We start from the raw sequence: 22,736 nt of genomic DNA on the forward strand, positions 1-22,736 counted from the left end.
ATGCAGCTGGATTAATGGGAACACATCTTAGGGAACATCCTCACCAACCAGAGGAAAACAGTAACATCCTCTGACAGTTCTTAGGCAGCAAAGCACAGATCCCCAAAGGGAGTGAAGTTCAAAGAATCTCAAGACCTGACGGGGCAGGGACCTTGTGAGAGGCTGTGCATGACATGCCTTCCTCTGCAAAGAGCTCTCACAGCTTGAGCTGCAAGAACAGGAGCCACATTTCCACTTGCAGACATGATTCCACATGAAAAGAAGATGGTGCGATGTGAAACTCTCAGCACTGCAGAACAAGAAGAAAAGTAAGGGAAAAAATACAAGTGTAAAATACAAATACGTGAACTCAGTTACAGTAAGCTAGAAATTTTTAAGAAAATAAACCCCTATTAGCTGAAGGAGAAATATTAACTGTCATTAGGAAAAGCATTCAAAATACAGACAAAAGGGACAGCCTGCTATCGTTATGTTACTGGTATTGTTATGTCACAATCTGCCTTACATTGTGCTTCCTCAGAGTCATGAAAAAGACTTGGAGGGCTCAAAACAGCTGTGTTAACCAAAGGAATCCAGTTTTTAAAGTTATTGTCTTGCTTCACTAGGCACCTTCTCATAAAACACAAAAAGAAACAACCAAGCTGCTAAAGCGTGGGGTTTGAAGCCAGAGCTTCCAGCTCCCAGTGCACTGCAAAGGCTCTCAGTAAATATCTGAGATTTTGATATCTGCCACTGATGAGAAGGTACATCACACTCACACCTCACTGCTTCATCAGTGGCAAGAACAGGGAGGCAAAGGGGCAAAAGATTTGCTCCACTGCTCTTTGCCTTTCCCATGCCATTTGCAGGACAGTCTGGCTTTGTAGGAAACACGTGTCCCACTCTGGGAAACATCCAGCTCTGGTCCCCCCTGTTCCTGAAGGCACTGTTCAGCTCAGAGACAGTCCCTGCATGGTCCTGCATTCCAAATGGAAAGCAGCAATGCTGTGCACAGACCAGCCACCCACGAGAGCCACCACAGCCATTCCTGTGCTGTTCCCTTAGGTCTAGGTGCACCCTTTAGCCATATCCCTCCCACATTCTCACAGATAAGTCCCCTCTGCGCTTCTCCATCATTCTTATCACCCTGACCAACGGGGTCTGTCTTGCAGGATGTGAGCCAGACCACCTGCAGATTCCCATCCCAGGGAAGACAGGACCCTGCCTGAGGGATGCAAAGCAGAGCAGTCAGCCACACACGGTGGAAGTGCAGGAGCCTGCTCCCAGGGTGGCAGCTCTGAAGGTGCATTTCCATAGCTCACATTTCCATGGGGTCACGCTGGCAAAGAAAGGAGAGCGCTGGGGAAAGACTGGCTGGGCGAGTTTGAGAAGAAGGCTCCTCTCCACCAGCCTTTAGATACAAAGGTCGAGGGCTTGCAAGGGTCAGCAACCCCTCTTAATATTCACCAAAGCAGCAACAACAAAGGCAAGCTGGGGAAAGGGAAGCGTTCCTGTGGAGTCCCATCTTCACTCTGGATACCACTCCACAATGAAGTTATTTCAAACCGCCCATAGGTTAAGCTGTGGCTTTCATCCCAATAGCTCAGTCCCTGCTGGGCTCTGCCTGCAAAGGCACATCAAGCAGAGACACTCAGATGACATCTAACCTCACCCAGCTCCCTGCAGCAGCACCTTTCTCAGCCAGGCTGGAAATTCAGATAACAGAAGAGAATGTGTCAATTGCCTAACACTTAATGAGACCAGAAGGAGGTCACAGCTCTGTCTGAACAGCACTGTTAAAGCCCCCATCTGTTACAAATGCTATGCTGGACAGTGGCAGTGCGTGGTAAAGAGACAAGTTCCACCTTCCAAAGCAAACCACGTGAATGATGCTTGGCTTTGATGATGATTCCTAGGAGGCAAGGCTCACATTTCACCTTCACACACCTGGGCATTAACCACAAAGTCAAGGACACTTAACTGCTTTCTCAATTCAAAAAATCTGGATCGTGTCTGAAATTGTCCCCATGCTGTGACAGCAGTTGGGAAGCCTGTCCCTCTGCATGGAGCAGTCTGGGATGCTCCTGTGAGCCCAGGAATAGCGTGCCTGGCTGCAGTCACTGACACCATGGTGGGGAGCAGTGGCAAACAGGGTCTGACTGCCCCAGGAAAATGATTGAATTCTCCCTTTCAGGTTTGTTGACTGAAGCTCTTCAAGGTCTTGCAACCACATAACACCTGCACATCAAATCCTGGGCATCAACAAAACTATAAAGGATTGGCACCACCACCAAGTATTCCCTTCCCCATCTGTGTTTCTCTGGAACTGAAGATGTGGCTGTGACTATAACCCAGTCACCTGCCAGTTTCTTTCCCTTGTGTTTCCATCCTGCACTGAGCACTTATAGAGTGACATGGTCAGCCCTTCACAGCCCAACCCATGGCAGAGAACGGGAAGGGAGCAGAGCTCCTGTGCCTATACCCTGTGCCCACCGTGCCCCTCATCACCCACCTGGGCACTGCACAAGCAGCAAGGTCTGGTCAGCAGCAAGCACTTTGTGTGCTCCTTGTGCCTGCCTGTGCAGGCAGAGCTCTGCAGAGAGAACATGAGGAGTTAAAGCTTTTTTTGTACAAAATGTGTAAAGATTTGGGCTGCACACTTGGTGAGCTGCAGTGGTTGTGGGCCAAAACATTTTGCTGCATATTTCTGAAATTATTTGTCAGAAAAGAACGTCAATGACATAGAAAATGGGTTGCAGATGTAACCTTTTCAAGCATCAATAATAACTTAAGACATTTGAAACAAAATCTTAACTCACAAGTGACTCCATCACATGGGGCAGTTTCTGAGGCAGGGGCTCGCAGAGGAGAGGCAGGACTGTAACACATCCCAGAAATGGTGCCTCCTCCAGCTCTTCCACTTAGCAAAGAACAATTCAACTCTTGCATTTGCCAAAGCTACTTCCCTTTCTGAGACCTTTTTTCCTGATTTCCAGGCTATTCCTGGACTCACTGGGCACTCCTGGCTGGAAAAGGAGGCTTCCAGACCAGGTCCAATAGCCAAGTCCTACAATACACTGACATTAGGGCAGGCAGAGTGATTTCTCTGAGATCCAGCACAAAGGCACTATGCAAGAAAGACATTCACACACACACAGAGCTCCTGCTCTCGTGGCCAGTGTGGCTGCTCCAGCTCAGGAAGGATGAGGGAGAACAGAGATGTGCATATTGCAGCACTGCAGACAGCATGGATGTCCTGTGTGTCAGTGTCACAGTGTCCTCACCTCTGTGGATCTGTGGTTCATCCACAGCCTCTGGGGGTTCCCACTGGCTCAGGGTCCATCACTGCCACAGGTCTGGCACCGCCAGAGAGCCAGCACTGCCACCACCCCAGAATTTCTGTAATGAATATCACCACTGTCATCTCAGAGGCACATGCTTAAGGAATTTAACTACTTTAATACAATGGGCTCAAATTGCCAAAGAATGTTTGTGCATCAGTGTGAAATCAGAAATTCGGGGAGGGGGTGCTTTATCTGTCAAAGGCCAACCTCAGGGGGCTGCCAGAGCAGACAGTGGGAAGCTGGATTGCATTTGACACGCATCAGCCCATCAAACACAAACAGCCTTCAAAGTGCTGGGAGGCTGAGGCAGCCCCATCGCAGCCTGGGCTGGCCCCACCGGGCTCCGACCCAGGTCACGCCCCGTGGGCTCTGCAGGACCCACCTGGGCCTCCCAGCCTGATCCTGCTCCATAAATCACAGGAAAAGAGATACTTCTGAACAGCTCAAATTAAGATGAAATGCCTTTGTTTGCAGGCTGGGAGCTGCCTGTGCCATTCCCTTGGCTGCGCGTGACTGCAGAGATGCCCCAGCCACAGGGACAGCAGCCACAGTGGACAGAGCAGCACCCCAGGATGCAGCATCCAGGCTGTCACACCAGGATGCAGCATCCAGGCTGTCCCCCCATCCAAGCAGGCCAGCAATGGGCCAGGTATGATCAGATAATGACTGTCCAACAACAGCCTGCCCGGGATGAAGAGAAAACATCCCAGCTCACAGCATGGGCACAGTACCAGTGCTCAAGGGAGGCCAACCCGAAACAAAAATCCTGCCAGGATGGTCAGACCTCAGCCAAGCATGGCCACTGCTCACAAAACCCCACTCCTGGGTGTCTGTGGGACTGGGAGTCCTGGGCCTGGCTGGGGCACGGTGAGCACACTCCCTCTGCCCCACAGCCATCCCTTCAACTTTTGCTGGAGGGTTTCCAGTGCCTGGAAAGAGCCAAACTTAAATCCCGGGGAAAAGAAACACAAAACCTTGTCTTCAGATTAATCCCCAGACCTCCACCCTGAACAAACCCCTTCTGCAGCCCCCACTGCCAAGCCCAGCCCCAGCTCTCCAGCACAGGCTGCCATGGAGCTCTTCCAAGGGGCTCCACAGCCCTCTGCAAGCATGAGCACAGCTGAGGGGAATAAATAACAGCCCCAACGTAAAAAACCAGCATTTTCTTACAAAGCAAAGTCTCAAATAGTAAATGAAGGGAGAGGAAGGGGAGGAAACGTGCCTGAGCACCCCCTCTTCAGCACCTCCAGCATGCACAGCATCACTCAGCTGAGCAGGGTGCACAGCAAATAATACCCAGTCCCCTGTCCCCCTGCCCCAGCAGTGAGACCCCACACACCAGGGAATGCAGGGGAACAGATGGATTTTCCATGGGAAGGAGCTGTGACTGCTCCTTCCAGTTGAACATGTCAGCCCAGCAGAGCCATGTGTTCAAACCATTAAACTGCTGCCTTTGCTCTGCCAGCAGCGAGGGGAGAGAGGGCTTGGAGGAGGGATATTCAGAGGGAAATGCTCCTCAGCCTGGCACAAGGCAGACAGGCCACAGAAACCCACGGCCAGAGCCTCAACCCATCATTTGTATGTACCCAAACTACAAGGTTTTTCTCTTCCAGATACTTCTTGTCAATGAGATGAAGCAACAGTAAAATATGAAATGGCACTAATGCAGAAATAATCTCTCATACATGGGACTGCCTTCACCTGGGCTCCTAAGCAAGAGCCTTGATAAGGAGGATCAGGCTTATAAGGCCAGCATGTTTTGGAGGTTGTTTGCACATGGGTTAGGGGTTAGAGGTTATTACACTGGGTTATTTCAGGCCAAAACCCACGCACAGCATTAAGCCAGACACAGAGATTTCTCAGAGATGAGGGTGTGGCCATTAATTAGGGAAACTGACAATGTTTAATCTCACTACATCAAGAATAAGGGACATTGAGGGTCCATGAATTGAGATAATTTGATTTTAATACAAATACAATATTTCTCTCTCTATCTTCATTAACATCAGAAATGTAAATAGTTTCACACAGACTGCAAAGGAGCCCCTGCCATGTTTGCTGCTGGGAGAGAAGGACACAGCAGACACAGTGTTTGTTTACAAGGGATTGTAGGCTTAAATTGTCAACCACTTCCCCAATATCACCACAGAGCTGCTGGCAGCCCAGGCCAGGAGCCCAGCACAGAGTGGAGGCTGCACCAGTCACGTTCTGAGGCATCAAACCCAGCACCTACCCTTGCATTTAGGAGAGGAGACACAATGCTGATGGGGCCAGGAGCAGTCAGCTGGAACGCTTCAGTTCCCCTAAAAGAGAGGAATTTATTTTCCATGGAAATTAGCAAAAAGCTTCTGTTAGCAGCAACGGGAAATAATTTAAAATCGTATCTTGCAGGTAAATGAAAGTGCACACCAAAAACACAGCAGAGGAAGAAGGCTGAGCCTGCAGAGTTCAGGTGGGAGTTGGCAGGGCTGATGCTGCCTGCAGCCCCCAGCCCCAGCACTGCAGCCCTCATGTGCTTTCCAGTGGGATGTGCACGTCTGCAGGAGGGGCGTGCATGGCCCACCTGGTTCTGGGTGCACGTGTGCAGGAGTTTACTCCCAAAGGACAGGATTCTGCTCTGTGAAAAGCTTGGGGTCCACCACAAGTTGTTACCTCCTGAGAGGGTGGGCAGAATAGGAAAAGCACAGCCTCATCACCAGCAGGCAGCAGGAACCTGAGACAAACTCAGGATTTTCCTGCATTTCATCCCAAAACACTTTTCTTTGGGCTGAGTGATACTCCGAGTGACTTGGCTGACCAAGAACACAAGGCACAGAATTAAGATCTTTCAAAAATGTAGGTATTCTAACCTAGAAGACCTCCCTAATGTGGGAGGGAAGCATTCTGGGGATAAGTTTCCACAAAAGCAAAATATTTCCTGGAGCAGGCTTTCCACCAGAGGAACAAATAAGGTTTCAGAGGCTGAAACCTTGGACAAGGCACACCTCACTCACACTGTGGGCATGGTGCTCGTGTCCCTCCAAGGCCCCTCTCCAGCCCAGCACTGCAGTGCAGAGTGCAGGGCAGCCCTGGCCAGCAGAGCCCTGCTGTGCTGGGTGCTGTGCTCAGGTTATTGCAGGGCTCCCAGACAGGTTCATGGCTCCAATCATTCCCTCAGGAGAACCCCACGGACCATGTCCAGCTCTGTTGTTTCAGCCACGCTGTTGAGGCGCCTGTTTACTTGGGAATCATATGTTTTCTGCCCTGGTCCTCACTGTATTCAGAACAGTTACTTAGCTTCAATAAGCCCCTTGTTAAAGCCTTTTCCTTTCTGTAATCTCATCAAACTAACCAAAAGGAGTTTGTTCTGAAATAGAGTCCCATTTTGTAACCTGGCTTCCTGGAGGAGCGCTCCCCATGCTCACCCGGCCCCTCCACCACAAAAGGGCTCTGCTTGTCCTGGCGCTGACAAAACACTCCGTCTGTTTGGGTTAGTCAGCAGGGGGTTAATGAAAAGCCCGGCCCTGGGGACTCCCACCTTATCTGCAATCATGAATTTATTGAAGAATGTGTTAATGTGCTGGATTTTATTCATCAGGGGTCAGGGCTTTTCAAATTCTTCCTCCCAGCTCCCCCTCTTTCCATCCCTCCCCAGCAAGCTCACAATGCTGTTTAAACAAAGGACTCCCAACACAAAGAGCAAATTTACACAGTAAAGTTTTCTTGCAAGCCCAGAGCAGAGTCTGGAAGAATTCCAGCTTTATAAAGAGAAAAAGGGGGTGGGGGGAAGAAAGGGGGAAGGGAGACAGGGGCATTTTGCAGAGGATAAAAGGAAATTGAGAAAAGTTCCCACCTCCTGAAGCTCAGCCCTGAATATTCTCCATCAGTTAACCCCAAAGCAGGAGGATGTTTTGGCAGAACATGAGCCCTCACAGCATCAAACTTCTCAGCCTCCTTCGAGGTGGAGGCTGAAATGAGTGTTTCAATATCACATTTAGGGTGACACTTCAACAGCTCCTTTGTCTGTGCACTGCTAACAGAAACCCCTAAGAGGACACAGCAAACATTGACCAGGGCTCCTCCTCTGTTCCTTGTTTCACAGGTGTGACACAAGCATGATCTAAAAGGAAATAACAAGGCTCAGCAATGGTGACACGGTGACACGTGTCCATGGCCAAGTGAGAACGCAAAGGAGCCACAGATCCCACCTCCCATATCCCACCACATGCTGTCCCACGACCAGGGACCCCCAGGGTCCTGTAAGAGCACCCCTGGCACCTCCCACCCAGGCTTGGCAAGGGCCCAAACCCTCTGCTACCTGCCAGTGCTGGAAATAGGCAGCCATGGATCCCCTTCCATCACCCCAAACATCCTCCCCACTCCACAGCTGTAATAAAGGGATGTTTGGTTGCTTGCTTTTATTCTTTTTCACTAAAAGGTTAAGGACCCCCACCACCCTGTTCATTTTGGTTGTGCTGGTCAGAGCTCTGGGCATTAGGAAACAGGGCACAGCCCTGCACTAAATGAACCAAAGATAACCTAAATGATTTGCTTCAGGTCTTGTCACCTCCACTTCCTGCACTGTCATTACTGAGCTCTGGCAACACCTAAGAAAGGAAAGTTTAAGAGACATCACCCCCATCCACTCCTCTGCCTTGTAGGCACAGCCTTACAAAGCTCACCTGAGCAGAGTTTTTAAACATTTTACAAGCAAAATATAAACATTTTACTAGCAAAATATATGTGATGTTATTGGCCATAATGTTAAACTGCTGGGGGAGCTCCAAATTGTCTCCCAGGCAGGAGAGTAACCACTTCAGGAATATGACCTAGGGATTTTGGAATTGGTTGATATTAAAAGAAATCCATTATAATGGGATTCTACTTTCTAACAACTTTCTCAGCCAAAAGGATGCCATAGACTCAAACTTTCATTCCTGTGTTTATTTACCTTGGTTTTTATGGCGAGAGGTGCCTTCTGCTGTACTCTCATAGCACCAGCAGCCATCTGCAAGCAGCTCCCCCAAACAGCAGGGGAAGAGGGGGTTTGAACGGCTCTGGATCACACACAGGAGCCCCCAGGCAGCACTGCAGGAATGTTGGCTGGCATTGCAGGGGCAGAGCTGCCCAGCAGCCACACATGGTGGCCACAGAGGGGCCGAGCAGATCTCAGCACATGGGATCCAGCTGCACTGCCAATGGATTCCTGACTGCTGCACATACAAGACATATTTACAGAGTCTCCTCCGTGACAGGAATTCTAAAGCCTCATGCAGAAAGTAACTCAAAGGACGTAATTAAATCAGTTAAATGGCTTGGGCAGAGAGATGCAGCTACAGACAGATTTCAGCTCTCAGCACAGTCACAGGCCACAGGAAAAGATTAGAAGAGCAAGAACTGTAAAAGCTCCAGGACCAACCACTTGCTTTTCTTTACTTAATAAACTATAATCCATGCTTAACTCTGGCACGGACCAGGTGAGCCTCTGAGCACAGTGCCCTGGGATGAAGGCAAGTGTTTGGGATAGGCAGGCTCCATGCCAGCATCAGCAGAGGTGACACTACCAGGTGACAAGCAAAGCCAGTGTCAAGAGCAGAAATCAAAGCCCAGTCAGTTGATTTTCATCTGTTAATGTGATGTGCAGTGAACAGGGAGCTCCTGCTGCCTTTTTGGAAGCAAGAGCTTGGGGTGGAGCCTTGCTGGAGCAGGAGGGGCTGCTCCAGCTGCTGCAGAAGCAAAGGAGCCTTTGCACAGTGGGAGATCTGGGAGCCAAGAAATGGCCTCGTGTGCTGGAGGAGCTGTGTGAATCCAACCATTAACAGAGCTCGTGGGCAGTTTTACTGAACAACTAGGACAAAGGAGGAGCAGGGCTGTGCGGGGCTGGGGGCTTGGGGAGCTACCCCAGGGGCTGCTCCCACTGCCCAGCAGCTCCAGGCATGGTCTGGCCCCTCTGGACAAGCTCCAGTGACCAGAGGAGAAAGAGAGACACTGCCACAGAGAGAGGGGACACAGAGAACAGGACAGCCCCAAGGTCCCATGGCAGCATCTGGGCAGAGCTGCACAGACATCTCCACCCGCCAGCAGCAAGGAGGCTACCAACAACCTCAGTGTACAGACAGGGCCACCATCCTGGGTGAGGGTTTCCTGAGATCATAGGCAAATTTGTACCCATCACAAGGTCCAGGGCTTACCTGAATATGAGCAGTATCCATTCACTTCTTCACACCCATGGGAAAAAGGAGTTGCTAAAAAAATTAACAAAGCTGGTATGAAATATAGAGTAGCCACCATTAACATCATATTTATTGTTATTTAGTTGCTCAGTAAAACATATACAGATATGTACAATATGCAGGAATACAGAAGACTGCACTTTACATATTTAAAAAAAAAAAGAAAGAAAAATAACACTCAATTTCATGAGCTATCGTCACAGTCTTCCAACCAAGCATTTAGGAAATGAATTTAACAAGAATTAAAAAAAAAAAAAAAAAAAAAAAAAAAAATTACAGGATTGCCTAACACACAGCAGAGTCAAGTTTTCATATTTTACATGTGCAATAACATTTTTCAGAAGAGTTTGCTAATGCAGTACGGATTACCAGTGTTTTGAGGTTTCTTTTTTTTTCTTTTCCATGAACCAAATTTAGTACAAAGAAATAATATCCTTTTGCTTAAGGCTGTTTTAAAGCTGTAATATTCTTGGGTAGTGAATAGTGATAAAGTTATAACTGCCGGAAATCAGAACCTGCAGTTTCATCAGTCAGAACCTATGAGCGGATGGACTCAAAGCAACAATTTTAATAGAGAATTTCTAAGACAAAATTAGACTATTTCCTCCGTTAGCCTTAAGCATTAAAGAAGAAACAATTCTACAAAAATGGGTTATGCTCTTACACACCATCCCTTGAACAGCTGTGAATCCAGTAGCTGACAAAACCTTACACTGCAGCTTAACAAAAATAAGTCAAATGTACCAGTTTGGTTTCTGTTGTCCAACCCACCCACCCAGTGCCCATCCCACTGCTGTGCTCACCTCATCCCTTCCACCTCCCAAAACTGGAACGTTTTGCCTTGTTGGTGGTGCCTGGAAGTCCAGTCCCAACCCCAGGTTCCCAAGGGCCAGCCAGCCCCAGAGTGACCATGGGGACCACAGGACCTGCACAACTCCCCAGGTGATCCAAGTGACAGAATTCTGGTGCTCATCCCCTTCCACCCTCAGACACCATGAAAACCTTAACTAAGTAACAAGCCCAAAGCCCCTTACTGATGCTCAAACAGCAGAGAGCAAGTAACCCCAGGAGAATGTGATCTGGAGAAAAGTTGCAGGAGTATTTAATAAACGAGGCCTATTCTGTCCTTTTTTGGCAAAGACGTATTTGATTGCTCCTCCCAATTGAAATGCAAAGGGAATTTTGCTGGGTTTGCTACGACACTGCAAGTTGCAAACTAAGCACAGGGTTTCTTTTAGGGAACACAGAGGAAGCCAGGACACAGGGCCAGGAGAGGGGGGATGTCCTGGCTCCCCCAGCCCAGCCAGCCAGGGAGAATCCCCAGGGCAAAAGGCAAAGCCACATTGTAGCTGCTGTTCCCAATCCAAGGCAGATTGAGCATTCTACCACCCCTCTTTGCCTTCTTGTCCAGCTGCCCCCATCTGGAAGCCCTGTAGGACACACAGGCTGGAGGTTTCTCCCAGGCATTTGGGGAACATGTATCTGATAAAATTCTCCCCCTGTTGACCCAACTTGGCCCCTGAGGGAAGTGAGCCTCAGGCACGGAGCTCTGCAGCAAGCAGAGGTCAGACCTCAGTGCAGCTCAGCCTTGCCACTGTTCCCTCAGGCTCCCACTGCTGTCTGTGCCTCAGTTTCCCTCCCCACAAGAGTGCAACTTACCTCTTCCACAACTGGCTTTTACCTACAGCTCCCAAACATGTTTCTGTTGGAATATTATTATTTAGAAAATGACATAATTTCCATTCTTACCATGTCAGGCCATGCTGACACTTTATATGTGTTTAAAAGACTGATCAGTGCATTCAGTGTAAAATCAATGGAGAAAATGGGTACAATGAAATTACTGCAGGTGCTGCCATGCTGACAAAGCTTGAACCTTCTGTATATGCTGTCAGTACCACATCCCCAGGTGAAGAGCAGGACAGGATGCCTGTCCTGGTCAGAATGTAGAGTTTCTGTTCTGATCTTTGGCAAAAAAGCAACAAAACCCTAAAAGCACAGGTTTAGTTGGTCCTGGCTAACAGCTGCCTCAAGCAGAGCTCCTTCAATCAAGATCAGACAGGAGGTCAGCAAGAGGACTGTGTATGATTCAGTTAAACTCCATGGCCAGTGAGGCCAGCACACAGCCAGCCACTGCCTCAAATCCTCCCTCTCTGACAGTCCCAACCCTGCACTGCACACACTGCCTGGGGCAGAGCCAGGGGTGGCCAAGTGCCACAACACCCAGGGCTCCAGGCTGCACAGCTCAGCACTGGAGACACAGCCCCTGGCCTCAGGGCACCTCCTCACCTCACAGGATTCCACTGATTTTAAGGGAACTGCTTATGCTCTGCATTTCCATAAGCAAGTGAGAAAGCAAGTTCCAAGGGGATGAGAACAACACTCCTGGAGAGAAGTGCAAGCTGCTGAGAATGAGCCAGCAGAACTGGGTGGTGAGACCAAGCCACCACAGCTCCACTCAAACGGGGATTTCTCTTTAAAAGCATCTGAACTCGGTGTTCCCTGACAGGTTCCTTCCCGTGGCACAGGGTGTGCATCCCTGACCTCAGGAAGCCTGAAAAACCTGTTCTCTTCAGTGCAGCAGGAAAGACTAAAAACAAAGCACAAGGCAAGGGACTGCACTCCGAGCAGGAATGCCACCAGACCATGAACTTGGCCGAAATTTTCAGCTGGAAGTGATGGAACTCAGTGACTGGTGTCACCCCAGGGCCCCCTGCTGCAGACTGAGCCCTCCACAGCAGCAAATGTGCTCTGCTGACAGGATTTAAAATCAAACACATACTTAGGTAAGCCATGACTTGAGGAATCACAGGCAAAGAGGCACCTTCTGGAAGGGGGCTGACAGTGATTGCTAGGAGATACTTTACTGGGGATGGTGACATTTTATTGCAGGTGCAGGAGGAGCTCTGCACTCCTGGTTGCACACCCTGACAAGAGGTACAAACCATCCCAGCTTTTTGATCCAAACCAAGTGGGTGTGAGGCAGCTCCACAGCCAGTTGCTCCAGGATGGGCAAAAATCCTCATCCTCGTGGAAGCTCCAGCTTTAATACAAAGTAAAATAATATTGAAAACCAAGATTAAAAACTATCCAAATTTATCCAAAGTCAATTCATTGACCAGACCCATAAATCAATCCATGCATGGTTAATAAGAGCACATTCAAATCACATTTCCAAACACTGTGAGTCTCTCTGAAGCCACATAGGACTGAGAGTGAGGATTCCAGACCTCCCTTGGCTTTTTAGGCAGAATTTCCTCTCTGTTGGTGTCTACCAAGAATATTACCTCAAAATAATTAAAGACCCAGCACAATCATCAAAGATAAAATATAAAGCAGTCTTCAACTCTGTCCCTTCAGCAGGGACACATTTGTGAAATCATGAATAAATAACCCTAGAGAGGCCAACCTTTATTTCACAACCAAAACCAAACCCTCTAGTGCTGTTCCTGAGCCCCAGGAGCTGTGGGAGGTGAGCTGCAGGCATGGGGCAGGACAGGGCCACTCCTGGGCACAGGGACACACAAATCATGGACAATGTGACATAAAACCACTGGAGAATCAGCCCATCGTGTCAGCTGTGGCTTTATCTGGTTTGCTTCCAACTTTCATTTTGAATGAGCATTATCTGGCCCGAGCAGGAAAGTATGGCTTTCCTTTTATTGTGTGCATCCAGCAATGCTGTTCTTCAGTGTGTGGCAGAAATGAGGCCTTGAATGAGTTTGGGGGATTCTGACACCAGGTCTCCCTGCCCTGGCAGATTAGGAAATGCCACCCCTGGGCACACAGCCCCCTGCATCTCCCAACCTGGGTGATCCCTGACCCCTGCCACGGCACTGGGAGCTGTTGTGGCAGGGGCTGGGGCACACCCAGGCGAGTGCAGGGGACTTGGACCTGCTGCCAATCAACAGCATCTTTCTGCAGTTTAAAATGGGCAAAAAGTGGGCAGGGTGCAGGGGATTTTCTTCTCCACTATCAATAAAGTGGGAAATGCAGGAGCACCATCAGGCCCAGGCAAGCAAGAAGGAGCCTGGGCCTTTGGAGGAAGAGATAATGACATAAAACTTATTTAAAAAAACCTCTCCATACCTTCCCTGCTGTGCCTGAACCAGCCCATTCATGACAGAGCTCCATCCCAGGGTACACAGAGGAAGGAACATCCTGGCCTCACCAGGAGGCACAGAGCAAAACAAGGCTGAAAACAGAGCCTCATTCTCTCAGGAAAGGGCAGGTCCATGCCTGAACATTCAACAGAGCATCAGCTGCTTGGTTGGTATGAGACTGGCAAAGGCTGGGTGTCACTGTAACATATGATTTAATGCTGACCATTTCACTTTCACTGGTGTTTATTCCTGAACTGCTGCTCCTCAGGATCACCATCCTAATAAGCACTGAACAAAGCAAAACAAAACAAAACAAAACAAAACAAAACAAAACAAAAAAAAAAAAAAAAAAAAAAGAAAAACAAAGCAAATGAGGAAGAAAAGGAGGAGGAGGAGGAAGAGGAGAATCTTTGTCTTATTATGACATACGTGACTTGGACACACACTGAGATGAAAAAGGAAAAGGCCTCATCTATAAATGTATGCCAAGGTTACAGAATAATGGGAAAAAGTGGTCTAGCAGGAAAATCTTAAGCAAAAGTGTGCTAACTGCAGAAGGGTTAACACTGGTAACATACTGTGGCAGAAGATTAAAAAAAAGTTGAGGTTTACTTTAAATTAACCCTTTCCAGTCCATATGCCACTAAGCAGGTACCAACCTAGAAAAATAGTCCACCTAGCAGTAGCGGCCCTTTGAAATTAAAAAAAAAAAAAAAAAGAAAGAAAAAAAATTTTCTTTTGTTCAAGTCAGGGCAGCCACAAAAGTCCCGAATCTGTTGGAGATGTCTGAGTGCAGGGACCTCCACGTCGGCACCGCAGTCCGGCCCTTGGCCTCGCCCACGTCGTCCGTGCAGTGGACCGAGAGGCACTGCAGGTGGGCACCCGTCTGCGCCGCCGCCGCCGAGGTCTTGCTCGGGGGAAGGTCGTGGGCTGCAAAGGGTTCACAGAGAGAGGTTAGGAGACCTGTGATGTGCAGCCCCATCCACTCACAGCCTGCGACCCCAGCCACTCACAGCCTGCGACCCCAGCCACTCACAGCCTGCCAGTGGTGTTGCCACCACCTCTCTCCCCCCCGGCCGCGCCCCTCTGCTGCATCTCCGAGTCACCACCAAAGGTATGGCTCCCCCTGCCCGCTCTGAAGTGAGATCTTGTTCACCAGGCCAGAAGAACACCCAGCACCTGAGAGAAACCAGTGATGTGTCTGAATGGACCCAGGACCGATGAGTGCGTCCTAGACCGCAGCACAATTGGGAACTTTCCTTCCCTGCTGGAAATGGATGCTGGAACACCACCAAGCAGGAAGCCAACCCCAAACCCTCCATGCCCTCATGGTCAGTCCCAGCATCAGTCTCCCTTCTCTCCTCTTAAAGGAGCACCATGATAACATTTTTCTTAAGAATTCGTTCATTTTAGGACTTGGTATGATCTTTAGCTATCATTAGTTTCTGTTAACCACAGAAATGTAAGACTTTAACTGAAACATCCTAAACAATGTCTCTAAGACTTTTTCCTCCAGCTTTTACAGTTCATGTGAAGAGTAGCTAAAATGGGTAGAACATGACAAAGATGCCAAAAACCAGCTGTAACTGTTTAACATCCCAGGACTTTTCCTCCCATCACCTTTTCCTCCCCAAGCAGTGTAGGGGATACCACACTTCAAGGGGCAACTCATATTACGTTCACTGAACCTCCTGCTATACCAGACACAATACTAGAACTGAACAGCTTGTTACACAATCACAATAATATTAAAAAATAATGCTAAACTAGCATAGAAGTCCCTGGTTTAAACTGGAAAAGGCTTTCAATGCTTGATTATCACAGGATGTCAGGGATGCTTATATCTAAAACAGTGTAACACCACACAGGAACTACCAAGAATCTGAGGATGTGATGCCATCAATCCTGGGAGAAGGAACCAGGCTCCAGAGCAGCACTGCTGCCTGCTCAGCCCTGCTCTGGGTTAGTGCTGCAATGTGCAAAATCCACAGAGAGCTCTGCTGCACTCCTCAGCCCAGCCCCCTGTTTGCTTTACTGCAGGCACCCTCCTGTGTTGCTCCAGTCAAGGATCCAGCAGCAGCAGGGCAAAGGTGCTCACACTGTCTACACCCAAAGGGATTCCAGCTCCCCTGCAGTTGGTGATGGGTGGTTTTAATCAGTTTTAATAAATAGGCAGCACTGAGGGGCTCAGCAGAAGCATGGAGCAGAGGCTGCTGCGTGATAACCAAAGTTCCGGCAGGCAAAGAGGTGTTGGCACAGATCCCTTCCCAGCACATGGAGCTTCTACTCTTCTTTCCTGTCACCCCTGAGTCCTACAGCTTTGGGAAAATCACAGGGCAAAAACCCCAGACCCCCTGAATAACCACTATTTGATCAGGTGTTCAATTAAACTTACTGTCCAGAATGCAAGTATACCTAAGACATTTTTAATTTATAAAATATTCAAAGCTCAGATGGGATTGCGCAGAAAATTGTGAACAGGAAATGTTTTCCTTACTTGTATTTGTTCACAAGACACGCAGTACCCACTGTTTTTATTCTTAGGTCTCCCTGACTGCACAGGACATGCTGGGCTCAGCACAGGAAGAGCCAGCGCCTCGAGATTAGTCCTTGTGACAGCAGCTCTCTTCCTCTCCTGCAGAGAAAGAGGAAAGAGTCCCACAGCTGAACTGCTGCCACAAGGGGCCCAGGGGTCCCAGCAGTGTTTCTACAAGGGCTGCAGGGGACCCCCAACAGCCAAGGCAGAGGTGGCACATTCCCAGGCTGGGATTGGAGTCAGAGCTCCCCTGCACCAGCTGTGCAGGCACCCCGACACCTAGAACAGAGCTGCTCCTCAGCAACGACTACATAAACAAATTCATGTGCCACAGGGAATTAGAGAATGAAAAATTAGGCTTATTTGTTTGTAAATCAGCAAATTCTTTCTAAGCCATTTGCTGTGGATAAAATCCATAAGCAAACTATTGATAAAGAAATCAAAACAAAATCTGTCCCACATGGATGAACAAGATTCCTTGGCTTGGGAGGAAAGTAAAAGAGATGAGCAGGAACTCACCTCAGTTTGCAAAGCCAATACTGACTGACACTGTCCACACAAGCCTGGCTCACCATGGGACACCACTGTGGGAGCTCCAGCTCTCCTGTCTGTCGTTAATGAGCACAGAAAGTGACGTATTCAAATCCAAAACAAAGAGAGCTTGCAGCAAAGCTTGTGCTGGCACAAGAATTCTCAAAGCCAATCTGGATGGAAATTTTCAGTGCAATTTACTTTTTTCCATTATTTCTGTCTTGACAAAAGTATGATGCTTTCCAGGGAAAAAAAAACTTTGTAGCAAAAAATTAAAGTTGTGCTGACCCACCTGGTGAGAATTATATTCTTAAGCATGAGGTACTGCCTGATGCTTGTCCAAAACAGTAACTCTCCCAGCAGACCTCTTTCACCAGCCATCCTGTCTGCCTCCTCCCTCACAGCCACAGTGTCCTGGCACTCCCCAGGCACAGTGTCCACGGTCCAGAGCAGTTCTGGTAGCTGAGAGGGACGTGACTCGGCACGTTAAAATTAGTCAGGTAATGCAAGATGGTGTCACCACATCATTGCCTCACAGCTGCCAAGTTCCAGATAAATCATTGTCAGTCACAAAGTAGCTCACTGAAAGCAGGGAATTTTCAAACAAATTATCTTTAAACTGCACAACTGCCTCTATTAGCAACTCCTGCAAGAAATTGGTGTTATTAAAAAAAAGCAGTATGCTGCTAGTAAGGGCCATCCTCCACACCCAAGATCTTGAGATGGTCTGGGTGGAGACTTCCCCTCCAAGCCAAAGGACATGACACAGAACCCGGGACTGACAAAAGCACAACCACCCTGCACAAAGGACAGCGTGTGCCACTTGGAAACAGCAAATGCTGAAGCAGAGGTAAGAAATCAAACATCATCTCTAAGCTCGTATCATGTTCATGTGAAAGGCATGAAACTCAAAGCAGTAAAGTGACCAAAGACCAAAAGAAGTCTGGAAAATACTCCCCCATGGTGGTGTCCTTCCCCACTGCTGTTGATGATGCTGTGGTGGTCTCAAGAGACAGTTTGCTTTTAAACAAGAGCTTCTGACCAGCTTTACCCAGCCAAACACATTCCAGCCATTCAGCCCCAGACAAACAGCAAGAAGAGAGTGCCCAGCCAGGCTCCCCAGCCTCCCTCCAGGCCCGACCCTCTGCTCTGACCTTGCACATTTGGGAAGCTGCTCTTTCGTTCTGCTCTACTTTGCAAAGGCACACAGCCTTCAAAAAGAAAAGGTTGCTGTTTGTTTGTTTGTTTGTTTACACAGCATTAATGGCAGCGTGGTGACTAACCCAGGAGCCTGGCCAGCAGCGTTGGAGCCTGGGGACACAGGAAGAGAACCAGGAGTTCTGCACCACAAAAAAATTCAATACGCACACTACAGGCTGCTTTTCCATATCATCTGAGAAAAACCACATTTCTTCAGTGAGGTTAGACCCTGGCATTCACCTTACTCTGCAGACAGCATGTGTACACACCTTCAGTCCCCTCCAGCTTCCTTCTCCCTTTTTCATGAGACCCTGAGCAGTTAAGCTGCTCAATATAAAGCCTCTTTTGTCATGTAGCATCTTCTTATGCATTATGAAAAAACAAACTTGTTCTCTTTACTGTGACAACCCCACTGAGCACTCTGCAAACCCAGAGGTGTCCCAGTTTTTAAGTAAAGTAATCCCATTAAAAACGAGTTCACCTGCACAGCTACCACACATTGAGTGCATCTTCTTGTCAGAGAGGAGGCTAATTGAGGGAGGGCTGGTGTAGCCAAGGCAACTGCAGATGCTGTGCTGAGACACCAGGAGCTGATGCTGCTCTTCAGGTGCTGCTAATGCCATCCTTCTCATTTTTACCAAAATCACCACCAACAAAAGGACGGAAAGCGGCGAGACACAGGAGCGAGAGCACAGACACAGTCTGGTAGGGGTCTGGTTGGGAGTGGGTTCCACTCCACATGTCAGCGCTCCTTGGAGATTGAAGTGACAAACAGGAGGTGAAGATCCCTAGACCGGCTCCTTGCCCCAGGGCTCATCCCTTACACTTGCTCACCGCCGTGACACGGCTGCGCTGCCCAGGGTCCGGCTGCCCGGCACAGCACGGCCCCGCCGCCGCCCTCGATGGCCAGCCGAGCGTGAAGGCCCTGCATTGCTACTCATCTTGTTAAGGCTGAATCGCAGGATTTGGCCAATAACACGATATTCCCTGATCAGAGATCTGTTTCCCCTCCACCATCTGAGAACCACTCTTAAAGGACGCGTTAATGGGCTTCCCTTCACTCCGTGCCCGTTAAGCAGAGGCCGAGCTACCGTAAGAGGGAATAGATTTGAGTAATGATCCCTTATGAGGCAGCAAACCTACATATAGTGTTTAAAATTATTCCCTTAGGACAAGATGTTTTTCACCAAATCTCCCACATGACAGTTTGACATATTGGTTCAGGCACATAGCTCTGCATTTGTACACAGCACAGAAGCATCTCTTTTCCGTTTTTGAGAAAAATAAGGTCTGAAAACATTTCATGTTTCCCTGGACACTGGACCTAGTCTCCACAGATTAATTTATTCCTGAAATTGTATTTTTAAAATTTTATTTTTAAACACAACTAGTTCATTTGTGTTGATAAACAAATGAACAATCTCCTTCCTCACCTCTGCAGCATTGACAAAGTCCTTGACAAAGGCATTTTCTTGACCCTGGAATACAAGGAGGCAAGGGCTTGCATTTGTTCCTAGACACAAACATGGCACCTGCTTACACCATAAACCTGCATGGCTTTCAGGTGCCTTAACCCCTGACAATCTGTGTCTGCTCTGGGCTGGATGTCTCTGCTGTTCCCAGTGCTTGGAGGGCACAGACTGCCTCTAAGCCCAGACTGGCAGTGCCCAGCTCTGCTGGCACTCAAGGAAGAGCCTCAACTACCCATTATTAGAACATTGCTCTTAATTTGATTTTACTTCATTTATTCTGTGTAATCCCTGCCTGTAAGACACTTAAAGGTGCTGCTCTCCCCTGCTGCTCTCTGCTCTGTAGGCACAGAATTCAGTGTTGGTGGTTGAGGTGAGCAGCTGATGCCAAGGACTCACTCAGCGGAAATGGGGACAGGTGACTCCTCACACTGCTGACCAGAAGCACTCAGCACAGACACCCCAGCTCCAGGGTATGGGCCACATTTCACTCCTTGACATTTCAAGAAGCCATTTGGCTTGGTCAGCCCCTCAATTTATTGTCAATGCCCAGCCAGCTGAGCGCTCTCTGAGAGCCTTTCTCACGGAAGGAGGAAGGGCTCTTCATCAAACATGCGTGCACAGAGCTCAGCACCCTCCCACAGCACTCGTATATCCTGCAAACCAGGATTAAAGCTCTGACTTTGCTGCAATATCGACAAGACTCACCCAAAGGCATGGCACACCCAGGCTAACACACAGTCTGTTCACCCTTAATGCTGCTTGCTGCCCACCCTGTCATCAGCCCATCAGCTCTGGCAGCATCCTCTGGTCCTCACAGGCCCTTCCTCCACAGACAGCTTGATTAATTAGAGGTGCCTGAGGCTCTAAAGGGAGCATGTATCAGCCCATGCTACAGAGATGTTTATTTTGTTTTCAGTGGTCCCCAAGCTGGCATGGGGCTCCATCAGAGCTCGTTGCTTGCACAGAATTCAGATAACAGGAGACACATAGTGCTTGCTGCAAATACATATTTTTCTTTTTTCTCCCTTGACCTCTTTTCCTGCTCCTGTTTTCACCAGGAGCAATGGAAGGATGTGCACGCCATGACAGGGAGGCTGCCCAAACCCACGGCAGCGTTAAGAGTTTGCTGTCAGGCTGTAGGATTACAGTCAGACTGTGAGCCACATGCTCACACAAAGAAACAGAAGAAACTGGTGAAAAAAAGTGAAGTAGGAAAAATGCTAACCCTATCAATGGAAAAGGCAGCACTCATCTCACATGTAGCATGACCTTGAAGACACAAAATGAAGGATGTGTGGATGAGGACAATGACATTGCTGTTGTAAAATCCACTGTGCCAGGAGGAGACAAGAGATGGGGAACTCATTGCTCCCCACCTTGCTGCCACTGCCCTGCAGGAGAGCAACACACCACCATGGCTCCACAGGCAAGTGTGAAACTGCCTACACCTATTTATTTCTCTGGAGGCTACTGTTAAATCACTGCTTTCCAGCTCTATGACTCTCCCAGAAGAAAGGCAAGCTCTGCATCCCTGGAGAAGCCAGAAGCTCCAGGCCTTGGGACAGCACCAGCTCCTGTACCTTGCTAGGTGGCCACAGGGACAACGGACTGTTTCTAACTCATATCCTTCCTCTCTTTTGGCTACCTTCAGTTCCTCTTTTCAGCTTGACACACTGACTCTCAGGCTGGCTTCCCTGCAAAACAAAAACCACAGAGGGGGGTCCTGCCTACCTCCCTGGTGAGGTGGCTGATGTTGGGGTTTGGTTCTCACAGAACAAAAGACCATTCTGGCAAACCAGGTCCCACCCCAGCTGCAGTGCTGCTCTTTGCCAGGCTGGTCCTGCCCACCCAATGCAGGTGAACCACTGCTTGTCTGTGACAGCCATGGAAATCTGAGCCTCCAACCAGGGCCTAACCCAACCACACAGCTCCAAACTGCTGGTCAGTTCTGGTGCCATCACCAACACTGTGCTCTCCTCAGCTCTGCACAGTGTGAGAACGGTGGCCCTGGCCAAGCAAGGAAAACTGGCATTAAAAATCAAACCAAACCAACTGCCAACAACAGCCAGATAATGTCTGGACACTTCCAACAGAAAATAAACCTGAGTCCAGCAATTGCAGCCCCTTCCAGCACAGCTGACCCAACACTCACAACATCCATATGCTGCCATCCAACACCAATGAAGCCTCAGGGAGCTCCAAGTTATTTTCCAGGGTCTGTTGCTCTTCCCCCTCAAAAAACCCAAACACTTCTGCTCATCTCTGAAAGGAGTGAACTGCCTAAGCCCCAGCCACCAGCTCCATCACCCTGACACTCAGACCTGGCACTGGAAGAGGCTACAACAAGCAGCTTCTCTGACATGACCCCTCCTTCTGAAGGGCTGTGGCTGTCTCAGACATGGCCCTGCCTCTGAATCCAGCCCCCAGTGTGAGAAGACCACTTCCTAAGCAGGAAAGAATATTGGCTGACTGATCCTGTGTTTTCATGCTGCTGGCATACATCACCTGCTTGCACTAACTAAATGCTCTGAGCCTATTTTCACCAAGAATGACAAATGACAGATCCGTGATGAGTAAGGAAATGCTGGGTTTTGCTTTCAAATTTATTTCATATGTACGCAAACTATCACATGACGGTTTTACACACAGCTCCAGCCCATTCAAAACCCATCTCTTGACTGCCAGAACGCACAAGCTAACAAAAGATCTCCAATAAAACCCAAAGTGGAATTTTCTGATTGCACAGAAGTCACACGAAACCATTCAGTAAGCTCTCACTTAAATAAAACCAGTTCTGGACACTGTCTAGTATTATTTCAGGGCAGGCCAACATTGAAAAAAGATGTTACTTAAATATTCTGCATTAAATCACCACCTGGACATTCAAAAAATAAGGTAAAATGTCAAAAGGGGTGTACCAATGGATTTCTAAAGGCAGTGAATAATTCATGATTATGCACAGAGCAAACAGAAAGAGAAACACGTAAATTCCAGCGCTCCATCAGATTTGTGCAAGAGTTTTGACACAATTGTGGCGGGAAAAATAGATATTACAGTAATAAGTAAGATATTTAAGCTCTGCAGAACATACATGGGAAACTATTTTCCTTGAGTGAAAACAGAATTAAAGATGAAGATTCCCTTCAAAGAACTTTGTTCATAGTCATTTAGTTTCAGGATGCAAATTAAATGAGCACTTGTTAGCCAAGCAAAAGAAGGGAATTAGCTCTGAAATATTTTCAGTCTCTCGTGAGGCTCAGATATGCTCGGCCAAAGACTTTTAGGTGTTTTGTCACATTGTTCCCCAAGAGCTCCCCTGTGTTCTCACACCCCAAAGCCACATCTGCATCCAGCCTGGC

General features: G+C 48.5%; 1 protein-coding gene across 2 annotated transcripts in view; it reads right to left on the minus strand.

The window, feature by feature from the left end:
• MN1 (MN1 proto-oncogene, transcriptional regulator) overlaps positions 1–22,736 on the minus strand; it is an 84,692-nt gene that overhangs the window by 40,230 nt on the left and 21,726 nt on the right. The window contains exon 2 of one of the 2 annotated variants that reach the window (XM_071445278.1): positions 9,579–14,568. The exons of the other annotated variant lie outside the window; for it this stretch is intronic. Coding sequence (XP_071301379.1) covers positions 14,381–14,568 — 188 coding nt within the window. The 3' untranslated portion in view covers positions 9,579–14,380. Of the gene's footprint in view, positions 1–9,578; positions 14,569–22,736 lie in introns of those variants that run through there. 2 annotated transcript variants of the gene reach the window in all.

This window comes from Agelaius tricolor, unplaced genomic scaffold (genome assembly GCF_023055355.1).
Source record: "Agelaius tricolor isolate 1412-34295 unplaced genomic scaffold, bAgeTri1.0.p SCAF_20, whole genome shotgun sequence".
In the NCBI taxonomy this organism is placed as follows: Eukaryota; Metazoa; Chordata; class Aves; order Passeriformes; family Icteridae; genus Agelaius; species Agelaius tricolor.